The 12,631-nt window shown below is 37.4% G+C and overlaps 1 protein-coding gene across 8 annotated transcripts in view; it reads left to right on the forward strand.

Annotated features, from left to right (window-relative positions):
• Positions 1–12,631, forward strand: part of LOC108295491 (utrophin) — a 308,974-nt gene that overhangs the window by 147,110 nt on the left and 149,233 nt on the right. For 5 of the 8 annotated variants that reach the window (XM_017517718.2, XM_017517719.2, XM_017517715.2 and 2 more), the window contains 7 exons: positions 497–589; positions 2,511–2,588; positions 2,949–3,041; positions 3,935–4,107; positions 6,430–6,545; positions 7,236–7,402; positions 11,747–11,950. In XM_017517718.2, coding sequence (XP_017373207.1) covers positions 497–589; positions 2,511–2,588; positions 2,949–3,041; positions 3,935–4,107; positions 6,430–6,545; positions 7,236–7,402; positions 11,747–11,950 — 924 coding nt within the window. The remainder of the gene's footprint in view (positions 1–496; positions 590–2,510; positions 2,589–2,948; positions 3,042–3,934; positions 4,108–6,429; positions 6,546–7,235; positions 7,403–11,746; positions 11,951–12,631) is intronic. The other 3 variants (XM_017517721.2, XM_017517722.2, XM_017517717.2) reach the window with 1 other exon arrangement.

Here is a 12,631-nt window from a genome sequence, read left to right on the forward strand (position 1 = left end):
AGTCTTGCTCTGTTGCCTAGGCTGGAGTACAGTGGCATGATCTCGGTTCACTGCAACCTCCACTTCCCAGGTTCAAGCAATTCTCCTGCCTCTACCTCCCAAGTAGCTGGGATTACAGGGGCGCATCACCATGCCTGACTAATTTTTGTATTTTTGCCAGAGACAAGGTTTTACCATGTTGGCCAGGCTGATCTCGAACTTTTGAGCTTGTCTCGGTTTCCCAAGCGCTGGAATTACAGACATGAGCCACCATCTCCAAAGACCTAGGAAAAATGCAGTTTATTTCAGCTTAAAATATTATTTATGAGATTTCAAAATGTTCTGTATTTGTACTTGTTCTTTCTATAAAAGACAAATTTGGATAGTCTGCATATTATCCGGAACATTTTAATTGAACAAAAAATGAAGCCACTCATTTATTTGCCAGGTATATATAAAGTTTCTGCTGTTGTCATACCCCATATTTTATTTATTTGTTTATTTTTTTCTTTTACAGAGTGGGAAACCACCCATCAATGATATGTTCACAGACCTCAAAGATGGAAGGAAGCTACTGGATCTTCTAGAAGGCCTCACAGGAACATCATTGGTGAGCAAGTCACCTTTATAAACTATGGAGTCTCCTGTCATTACTGATACTTGATGACCCACTGTGGGTACCCATTAAAGTGAAAGTGTCCATTTTACTTTACATTCAAAAGTAAAGGCTGAAATTGGAAACATTTTTAACAAAATGGTTTAGTGAATTAGAGCAACATTTTGGCTCTTCTGAGGGCTCTGTTTTTATTGAAGATAAAATTACCTTAAATGTTTATTGCTCGGAGATAGCCCAGGGTGAGAGAATTACAAAAAAGAATGGATTTATAGGATTTATATAGGCACAATGTTTTGAACACCAGAGTCTAGAGACAAACACATTTAAATGTTAAATATTTTTAAAAGTAGTTATTAAGGCCAGGTGCAGTGGCTCATGCCTATAATCCCAGCACTTAGGGAGGCTGAGGCGGGTGGATTGCCTGAGCTCAGGAGTTCGAGACCAGCCTGGGCAACACAGTGAAACCCCGTCTCTACTAAAATACAAAAAATTAGCCAGGCGTGATGTTGTGTGCCTGTAGTCCTAGCTACTCAGAAGGCTGAGCCAGGAAAATTGCTGAACCCAGGAGGCGGAAGTTGCAGCGAGCCGAGATTGCGCCACTGCACTCTAGTCTGGGCGACAGAGCGAGACTGTCTCCAGAAAAAAAAAAAAAAGGGGGGGGAAAAATGTTGTTAAAAGCTTGACATCTATTTTTAATTTAGATTTTTGCGATTAAATTTTGTTTATTTTTTAAATACAACTCTATCATTTTAATGTAAGTTACTCCATACTCATGCAGAAAAAACTGCCAATGAAGAGGATGCATGTATGGGTCCAAATGTTAACACTAGAGATCGAATTACCATCACAATATAGAGAGATGCACTCCTGAAGATGACTTTCTTTCTTGCAAAGTCTGGGGTGTCATTTTCTCCCTTTTGCCTTCCAGGTGGTGGGTAGACAACTGTTAGACAGGCTGATCCCTCTCTCAGATAAGATCCCTGGCCAGTGAAGTAGAAAGAAGCTGTGAAGGGTATCTTTCCCCAGATGGGGATTCCCTGCCTTCCCAGGGCTCTTGTAATGCCACCTGGAGCCTGGGATAGTGCCTCTGAATCCTCCTTGCTCTGTTCACGTCTGTGCAGAAAAAAGAGGAGACAACTCTAAAATCTTTCTGCAGCCAGACCAATTGAGAGAAGGGAAGCTTTGTTCATAGTGCACTGGTTTCAAAACTTGTCTGCACATTAGAACTATGGGGCAATCTTTTAAAAATCCCAAGTCCAGGGCTGAGTGCGGTGGCTTATGCCTGTAATCCCAGCACTTTGGGAGGCTGAGGTGGGCAGATCACCTGATGTTGGGAGTTCGAGACCAGCCTGACCAACATGGAGAAACCCAGGCTCTACTAAAAAAAATACAAAATTAGCTGGGTGTGGTGGCGCATGCCTGTAATCCCAGCTACTTGGGAAGTTGAGGCAGGAGAGTCACTTGAACCTGGGAGGTGGAGGCTGTGGTGAGCCAAGATCGCGCCATTGCACCCCAGCCTGGGCAACAAGAGCGAAACTCGGTCTCAAAAATAAATTAATAAATAAAAATGAAAATAAATAAATAAAAATCCCAAGTCCAAACCACACCCCAGACCCATTCAGCCACAGTCTTCTGGGGTAGGGTTGGACACAGGCATTGTTGTTTTGTGAAGCTGCCTAGGAGATTTCAATGTGCACGCAAGTTAGGGAACTGGTATCTTAAGATGTTGTTAGTTGAGGGATTTGCGTACTATAAACACCAGCCTCCAGGGCGGTGACCTGAGACATCAGCCAGAGCTCCTGGCTCTGAGGGCCCTGCATACTGAGCTGCTGTTTTACGTACCTCCCAATGTTAGTGTTTGCCAGGCATATGGAGGGACAATCAGTTTTACCTGCTTTTGTGTTTTGTTTTCCAGCCAAAGGAGCGTGGTTCCACAAGGGTACATGCCTTAAATAACGTCAACAGAGTGCTGCAGGTTTTACATCAGAACAATGTAAGCTTGTCATGTGAGTTTTGGGGGTCTGTGCTGCCATCAGCATTATTTATTGTGAAACTTGCCAGCTGCTTGATGCATTGGCATCCCCTGATTCTTGCAGACATTTTTTGTTATGGGAGATATTGAACCTTTTCTGTGAGTGAAGGAACAGTCATGTGCTTTTTTCCGATGGCTATATTGACCTGTGATATAAATAATACATTTTTGAGATTTAGGTTTACCTGATTCTCTACAGTGAAATTTCTCTTATCTCTCACTTACACTGCTGTCCAAATGTGCTTAAAAAACCCTGGAGTTCTGTGAAGAAATTGTCTTAAAAGTTTTTTTTTTTTTTTTTTTTTTATAAAGAGTTAATAGGTGGAATTAGTAAATATAGGAGGAACTGACATTGTGGATGGAAATCACAAACTGACTTTGGGATTACTTTGGAGCATCATTTTGCACTGGCAGGTGGGGACATTTCCGACCACTTTTTGACAGAAATGGAAAATGTATTGTTTGTCTTTTGGTTTCTTAGGGCTGCCGTAACCAAGTACCACAAGCTGCTTGGCTTGAACACCAGAAATTTGTTGTCTCCCATTTCTGGAGGCTGGAAGTCCAAGATCAAGGCATCAGCAGGGTTGGTTTCTCCCAAGGGCTTTGAGGGACACTCTGCTCCAGGCCTTGCCGCCAAATTCTGGTGGTTTGTCTGCAATCTTTGCGGTTCCTTGGCTTGTGATACATAGCTCCAGTATTCACATGATGTTCTCCCTGTGTGCCTGTATCAATTTTTTTCTTTTTGTAAGGACACCAGTCACCTCATTCTCACTAGTGACATCTGCAGTGACCTCATTTCCAAATAGAGCCCCTCTCTGAAGTACTAAGGGTTAAAACTTCAGCATATTAATTTTAGGGAACATAATTCATTACAATTTTGAATGGAAGAGGTGACAAAATGCCCTTTTTTCCTGGCATAGGAAAAAAAGTACCTACCATTCTTATTTTTTTGTAGAAAATAAATTTTTTTTAATTGAAAAGGTCTTTGTAAACACATAGTGTTAAAATGTGACTTTCTATGACTCTGAAAGTTATGTTCATTGTAACCAAACATAGTACAAGTATAGTTTAAGATATAGAAAATATGGTAATATATAAAAGTGAGGTAAAAATCACTTCAAATTCTAGTCCCCCAAAATAATCACTGTTAAAATTTATTGTTCCATTATCTACAGAAAAATCTGAAGTAAAATGAATGCCATTTACCAAATCCATAATGGTTAATTAGTGTAATATGGCTTTTTGAAGGACTTCATTGAAGTAAATAACTGTGTTAGTTATAGACAGGACTGGTTTCTCTTACATAGGTGAAAGATGTCATGAAGGATGTCATGTCAGACCTGCAGCAGACGAACAGCGAGAAGATCCTGCTGAGCTGGGTGCGTCAGACCACCAGGCCCTATAGCCAAGTCAATGTCCTCAACTTCACCACCAGCTGGACAGATGGACTCGCCTTTAATGCTGTCCTCCACCGACATAAGTGAGACATTACTCTACCTGGAAGTGGGCTTTACAAATTCGTGTCTCCTCTCTGTCCCTTTGCTGCTACCGCTACTCATGAAGCCCCTTTTTCAGTCTCATGGCTCTCCTTTCTGCACATGCTCTACCATAACCTTAAGAAAAGAAATATCATGGAAGAAAACTGCCCTTCAAGTCTTTATTTCCTTAGGACTTAAATGCCACCATGCAAGGTCCATAGTTTCTCCTGCATATTTATGAGTTTAAAAAATATGAAATAACTCACATAGTTCAATCCCACTCATTCAGCACTAAGTGGTAATGTATACAAAAAATCCTGTTAGCTTTTCTTCTCATACCAAGAGTAAAACTCTAAATTCAGTGCACTCCCAATTAAAAACAGCCAAATTATCTTTAATGAAACTTGTGAACAGATTCTAATTATGTAAAAGATAAGGCCCAAGAATAGCCAGTAAGTAGACTTCTGAAGAAGAACCAGGCTGAAATACTTTCCAAAAAGAAACCAAAACTAACTATGAAGCTATATTAATTAAGACTATGCAGTACTGTCAATGCACATGCCAATATAAGCCAGACCATATGAAATTGCCAATACGTGAGTGTTTTTGCTATATAAGAATGGTATTTTCAGATGGTACAACCTAATAAATTTAAGAACTCGGAAATTGCTCCATTACATAGGAAAATCTGATTTACGCTTGAGCTGATATTGCAGATTAATAGATGGTATGGACAATTGATTACACATACGGAAATAAATGTGTTGAATCTTCACCACACTAAAATAAATTCATTCATTCATTCGTTCATTCATTCATTCATTCATTCTACATGGATCAGGGTTTTAAATGCCAAAGGCTAAATTTTTTATGTTTTATTGCTGTTGTAAATGATTACTTTTCTCAAGTTTCATTTCCTCTGTGTTTTATGCTGGTATATAAAAGTGCAATAGACTTTTCTAAATCTTATATCAGGAAACTTAATCAGTTCTTACAAATTTTAGTAAATTTGTCTCTGGACATCGTAGGTTTTTTGGGGGAGGAGGGGTTAGAATGTCCTAGAATTATGATCCTTTTATTTCTTCTATTTTATTTTTTGTTCCTATTGTGCCTTGTTCTTCAATGCAATGTTGATTTGAATTGGTGATAGTGGGTAGAATGTTTTGTTGTTGATAACAAAAGGAGTGCTTTTAGTGTTTTACCATAGAATGATTTTTTTTTTTTGTAGCTTTTTTGGTATGCGTTTTATGAGGTTAAAGAATCCCTCCCTGCTAGTATTCACCCACTCCTCCTTTGCTAGTTTAAGGAGGTTGCCCAACTTTCTAGATGGGATTTTATCAAGAAACTAGAATTTTAGCCAATATGCTTTTCCATTTATTAATTAATTGATTCGACAAATATGCGTGGGGTGCCTTTTATGTGCTAGACACAGGGTATACAGCAGAGAACGAAACAGGCAAAAATCTTAGTTCTATTGGAGCGTATGTTGCAACAGAGGGAGACAAACAATAACAAAGTTGTATAGTACATAGAAGTAGTACGCACACTGAAGGAAAATAATCAGACGAGAGTGGAGGAGGCATAGGAGAGGTCACTGCATAGGAGAGGCCACTGGCTGCAGTGACCTGAGTGGGGCAGTAATGGGAGATGAATTCAGGCAGGGAAATATGTGAAGAGCATCTTAGAAGGTGGGTGGCTCTAACATGCAAGAACAGACACAAAATAAAGAAAATGATCAACTTTTGGATAAGTCAAAGCAACAATAATGTCCAATTTGTGGGATTAAATGAATATCAAGATAGAAATGAAATACAGTACTAGACAATAGTAGCGTGGAAGGGGAAGATTGGAGGGAAACTCTTCCAAGGCTTTTGTTTTAGGAATATCCAGAGAACAGATTAGAGCTGGATTTTCTGTTCTGCTAATCTTGATCTTTTAATTGAAGAATTTAGTTCATTAACCTTCATTGTGATAATTTATATATTTAGGTTCATTTTTACCACATAGTGTGAGCTGCTCATTTCTCTTTCCCCTTTTTCATCTTCTATTCTTTGTGAAATATTGTATACTGCTTCTAGTCTTAATGGTTACCACAGAAATTAGCAGTCACATTTAGCCAATACAAGATCCTTAAAATGTATTATCTGTTATTTTCATATTTGTGAATTAATTTTAAGTATATATTTGACAAGGCTTTGGGATATAAAAATAAAGTCAAAAAACCTCACAAATAAAAATAAAACTAAAATTGATTAGATTATAACAATGCCTATTTTATTTCCACATATTCCATCTTTATTGCATTTTATTTGCATGGTTTTCAGACCTGATCTCTTCAGCTGGGATAAAGTTGTCAAAATGTCACCAATTGAGAGACTTGAACATGCCTTCAGCAAGGCTCAAACTTATTTGGGAATTGAAAAGCTGTTAGATCCTGAAGGTATTGTTCAGTGTTTAATTTCAAATGTGATTTTGCTTTACAGTTTTGCATTCTTCAAAAGCAGTGTTCTTTTTCCTTTTTAAAGTGAATTATTAGCCTTGAAGAACCTTTTCCTTTTTGGATTATAGGTGCAAGTCATTTTATTACTGACAGTACTTTTGTACTTAGCAATTTGTAAGATCCTTTAGGTAGAAATTTAACTACAGCACTGGATAATAGTTAATCTGAATTAAAGTAAGACTTAAACTTTTAAGAAAACCTAATTATTAGATAAATTTAATATTTGGTTAGGCCCATTAAAATGCGTTTTTATGTGAGCTTCTTGCATGTGATGTAAGGACTTTAGTTGTAAATGTTGCAGGACTAAATTCTAGACTTATTTTCATCATATGAATAAAGTCTACATCTTTATCTTAAACAGTAACATATGATAGCTTATCTTTGACCATTTTGGGGAGGCTTTTAGGGAAGACTTAAGAAAATGAGAAACTGAACAGAAATAAGTAATCCCTTTTCCCTTTGTCTTATATATAATGAAGTGGCAATTTACTGAGCTGTGGTATTGCAAAGATTATATATATTAGGTATTGTTTATGGGTACTAAGGAGAGTTTTTTTATATCTAATATTGAGCAGTTCACATATTTTGGACACCTAATTTAAGCTGGTTCTTATGTTCTTCCACTTTTAGATGTTGCCGTTCAGCTTCCTGACAAGAAATCCATAATTATGTATTTAACATCTTTGTTTGAGGTGCTACCTCAGCAAGTCTCCATAGATGCCATCCGTGAGGTTGAGACACTCCCCAGGAAATATAAGAAAGAATGTGAAGAAGAAGCAATTAATATACAGGCACAGGTAACATTTTATTAAGGTGTTTGGCTCACCATGTTTGTTTTCTTGTAGGTACTAGATAAAAACACTTTCAGAGGGTTTTTTCCTTGACTGAGAACATGTTGGTTTCTCAGCTTACATTTGCATAAGAAGTTCAGTTTAGAAGTTACCATTCTGTCACATGCATGTAGTGGAAAACCATGACTCAATGGAGTTATTAAGAAGTAAAATACCTTATTCCACACAGCAGAACTGGACTGTTGATCACACTGCTGTATTATATGCTGAAAATCTATGTTTTTGCATCATCTAGTTGCCAGCTTTTATTTCTATCATGTGCTAAAGATGGGTTTTTCTCGTATCAGCCTAGCTTTTTTTTTTTTTTTTCCCAAGTACTAATTGTCTTTCTTTTTTTGCCATTGAAAAAATATTTTTTTTCATTATATTCTCACAAGGGCTATCAAAACATAAGTCTTATTTTCCCTTTCCTTTAGGAGGAGTAATGTATGGTAAACTACTTGGTGAGCTTTTCATGAAGGGATTACAATGATTTCATTCGTCAGGATATATATGAATTTTTAAAGAGATGAATAAAATCATAATTTCTTTTCTTCCTTAGTTATCGTGTTTGAATCAATTCATATTTAATCTCATTCTGTTAAAACTAGTCCTCATAATTCATAAGATCAGAGAATATTAAGAGTTAGATGAAAACTTAGAAGTCACTTGGTTCAACATTCTAATGGCCAACCAACCAAGACATACACATAGATTTCAAAATTATAAGAAATACATTTTAGAGAGAAGGAAAGCTTGGGCTCTGATCTTAAATTCATCCTGTTGCTTCTTGTTTTGTGTTGTTCCTTAAACTCTCAATCACAGTTTTGTCTGCAAAATGTGGCTGTAACCACCCACTTCATAAAGATAATGAATTCAAAGTATCTAAAATGACATTAATAAGCACTCAACAAGTAACAGTTCTCACTATTACCATTTTTCCTCTTGAGTTGTTTTGGCATTCTCATTTAACAGATTTCTTAAAAAATATTATTTAATTCCCATATTATGATACTAGTCTTGGATCGACATAGCATCTTTTTTTTCCTTCTTCTGAGAGTCAGAGAATTTACTTATTATTTTAAATTTTCTTTGGGTAATATATAGGAATCCTTTTATTTCCCTCATTTCAAAAATAGTGTGATTTATAGAAAAAGAAAAAAATGTATTGAGGAGAAAGGAGTGAGAAATGAGGCCTGATTGTGAACCCAGGGCTCTCTTTTGTAGTGAATATCAAGTGATGCTGAGGAAAACTCCTAATTTCCTATAATTATAAAAAAAATGCTAGGAAGATTTGCCCCTAAAAGTGTGGTTATTCTGCATTAATGATGTACCTTTTTAGTTGCCTCAGATGATCTGGGTTTGTTTCTGGGTTTTAGATTCATTTCCTTATTGCATTTTGTTAGAAAGTGGAGATATTTTAGTTCTTATAGTTAAGGGCCTTCTCTCTTAAAAAGGAAAGGGGATTTCATTTACTTTTCATGATGTGCAGATAAAATAATCACTTCTGTTTGGGCTCAGGGTGGCATGATAAGAACTTCAGAAAAAATTTGCTATTTGATTAAGAGCAAGTGTGTTAACACTAACCTCTTCATTTGCAGGCTTTCATTAGTGCCTTAGAGGCTGAATTACATTAATTGAAAAGTAAAATGTGATCAAGTTTTAATCATCTTCTCTGTGACATAGCCTGCCATCCGCTACTCGCCTAATAGCCAGACTTCTGCTCTGTTCTTTCTACAAACATACGCTGGTGGTCAGTGACTAATTCCTGCATTTCTCTTAAAATAACTGTCAGTTGAAAGTTTTCTCATGTGTTTCAATTAATACCTTCTGAAGATTTGTGTTTAGATAGTGCCTTCCTTCTGGACCTCATGGATGCTGGTGTCTAGCTCAATGACCTTTGGTCACTTACTTTCCTGCTTCTTAGCTCTCCTCATTGTAGTAAAGAGATTTGGAGCTAAATGATCTCCAGGGGTTATTTTAGCTCTACAGTTTTAGGATTTTTGGTCCATAATTTAACTCATTTTTCTTTCTCTGTCTTTGGCACCATCTGTCTTTTAATTATCCACTGTTTCAACTCGGTGCTCATTGGTTCATTTCTTAACTCATATATTCACTTTCCTGGATTCTTTAAGCCTTTCTCCAAAATGTCTTTTGAGTGTGTTTTCATTCTGTTCCAGCCTTCATACTAATTAAAGACCTCATTTTCTTCTGTAATTTACAAGACGTGGTCTACCTCTGTTACTTTGCTCTGAAGTTAGAGTAAACTTTTCCCTCTTTTTCCCCAAGATTCTTGTACATGCAGGCTCCTCTCTGTTAAATGCTTCTCTACCCACCATTATATGGCAGGCTGCACATTTTTCCTCAGTTTAAATAGAGCCTTTTCAGAGAAGTCTTTTTTGATTAATCTATTGAAATACAAGTCTCTCTCTCTCCTTCTGTCTCTCTCAGTTTCTTGCTATCACAGTATTTTTGTAAACTGTGTTAAGAATTTTAAATTATATCTTAAGAGCATTGGGAAAGCCAGTGAAAGATTTTCAGCAGGGATGTCTTAGATGGGATTACATTTTCAGAAGATCATTCTGGCTGCTGCATGAGAAATGGACTGTGAAATGTGGAGGTGAGAGGGTTGGCTGGGGGAAAACAGGAAAGTAAAGGCATTTGTTAGCACGTATTCCAGTCCAGAAGATGGATGTAGGTGGTCGTGGAAATGGAGAGGTCTGGGTGGCTTTGAGGTAAGTGTTGAAGGAAGGTCAGAATTGCGTACCTATTAAATGTGGAAGGTGAAGGAGAGAGAGAGAGACTGGCTCCCAGGTTTGTGGCTGGAGGAATTTGTTGCAGGGAGGGGCCATCTACTGAGATGGAGAAGCCTGAGGAGGAACAAGCTCTGGAAGAAAATGAAGGGTTTGAATATGGACATGGTTTAATATGCTGAGGAGGCACTGAAGTGGGGATGTGAAGATAGTGGGTTATAAGAGTTTGAAATCCAGACTCCTAGGTGGTTCTAGATGGTTCTTTAAATCCAAGGGGAGTCGATGAGATGACTCAGATAAAGCATACAGAAAAAAGAAAAAAAGAGCCAAGGACTTAATTTTGAGGAGATTCATTACTTATGGGTGAGCAGCTGCTACTGAACCAGCAGGAAGCCAGGGCAGTATCACAGAAACAGAGAAAGAAGCTTCCAGAAGCTGAGTTTGTTCAGCCCTGAGGAATGATATCAAGGGCTAAAGCAAGGAGCGTGGGTGACCAGCTCTCTGGGCTTGCTTGGAACAGTTCTGGCTTAGACAAAGTTACCATAAAAAAATACTCTAGTTTCTTGCTTAATTATATGGTCATCCTGAAGATGATGCTGGAAAGGTCTGTTTGGCAATGGAAAGGATATTGGTGACATTGGCAAAAACCTTTTCAGTTGAGTCATGGGGCAAATAGCAAGTTCAAGTTAAAGGGAATGTTAACAAATGGTAGCTGTTAAATACTTGAGCATTTTTTATATTGTTCTCCATACATTTCTGTATGTTTGAAATATTCTACTTAAAAATTATGCATGAGAGTTGATAAACTAAAGACAGAATGTAGGCAAGTCTTAAAGAAGTCTCGCTCTGAAAAGTAACAAAAGAACTAGGGAGAGTCCGCTTGGTTATGAGCTCTTAATGTGTATAAGAGAATACTCAGTTGTTTAGAAAGAAGTTGAAAGAAATGTATTCCATGAGCTCTAAAAGGCCATCAAATAAACCAGAGGACAACTGCCTAAAAAAGATACAATCAGCACAACAGCCTGTGTGACTGTCTTTTAGTGTCTAAAATGTAATGCTAAAATGCACTTCAGCAAAAGCAATTTACCTAAGGGTCAAAGCAGAGTTCTCATCTTTTCTTTTTCTTTAAATTACATCCATTCTTAAAGGCTTAACATGCTCCAGCTTCTCTATGAACCTTTTCCTGCCAGTTTTAGCCTTCGTTGAACTCAAATATCATGCCTTGTTGGGACCATGGCATTTGCAACTTTGCTAATAACTGCTTTGTATTTCTGTTCAGAAGTGATTCATGTGGGTTATTTCTCTGTCCTAACTATATTAGAATCTTCTTGAGTACAGAACTCATGAGTGCATGCTGCTTTTATACTCTTTGCTACCCTAGTGCACTTATTCAGTGCTTATGACTCATTCATGACAGTGCCCATTTGGCTCCTGAGGATTGGATTAGTGCCTAAGACAGAGTAGTGTCTACTTTGGGTTCGCCGTACAGTGAGTGTGAGTTTGCTGAACACCTCTTGCTTTCATGATGTGTGTGTTTTTCTTGGCTTTGTTTTTATAGAGCACAGCGCCCGAGGAGGAGCGTGAGAGCCCCCGAGCTGAAACCCCCAGCACTGTCACTGAGGTTGACACGGATCTGGACAGCTATCAGATAGCACTGGAGGAAGTGCTGACCTGGTTGCTTTCTGCCGAGGACACTTTCCAGGAGCAGGATGATATTTCTGATGATGTTGAAGAAGTCAAAGACCAGTTTGCAACCCATGAAGTAAATATCTGTAGTTTCTTACCAGGGTGTATCCCCCATGGGACCTGAACCTTAATCAGGCACTCTACCCTCTTATTTGTTGTCTATTGAATTCTGCTCCGTAGAAAGGTCAATGGCTTATTTCAGAAACTGTGATATTTAAATGGTGCTTTGTTACAAAATTGGCACGGGTGATTAAACTGTGCATTAGAATTAGATTTCAGATTTTAGTTTTGTAACTGGCATATTTTGCAGAGCCACCAATGAAAATCATTGCATAGTACTGTACTGCTCATTTCTGAAGTGCATTGTTATATATAAAAAGCAAAGTAGTGAACCAATACACCAAATCTTTAAGATTTGAGTCTTCCCCAGGAAATGAGTATTCTTTTTAATTACATGATTAAACAAATGTCATACTTAGGGTTCCTGTATTTTTTTTTACATCATAAAAGTTTCCTGCTCCTTTGAGGATATATTATATTGCAGCATAGTGAATTTCACTATCTGGAGATTTCTTTTTGGTTAAATTGTGTTTTGTATAGGTATGTTAATTGACATATCTAATTTGTTGTTTTAGATAGAAAATAATATAAGTGGTTTTATCTCTTAAGCAGTTCCTCTTGGGTGAGTGTGGTATTTTATTTTATATGTGTGTGTGTGTGTGTATATATATATATATATATTTTTTTTTTTTTTTTT

Source organism: Cebus imitator, unplaced genomic scaffold (assembly GCF_001604975.1).
Source record: "Cebus imitator isolate Cc_AM_T3 unplaced genomic scaffold, Cebus_imitator-1.0 Scaffold642, whole genome shotgun sequence".
In the NCBI taxonomy this organism is placed as follows: Eukaryota; Metazoa; Chordata; class Mammalia; order Primates; family Cebidae; genus Cebus; species Cebus imitator.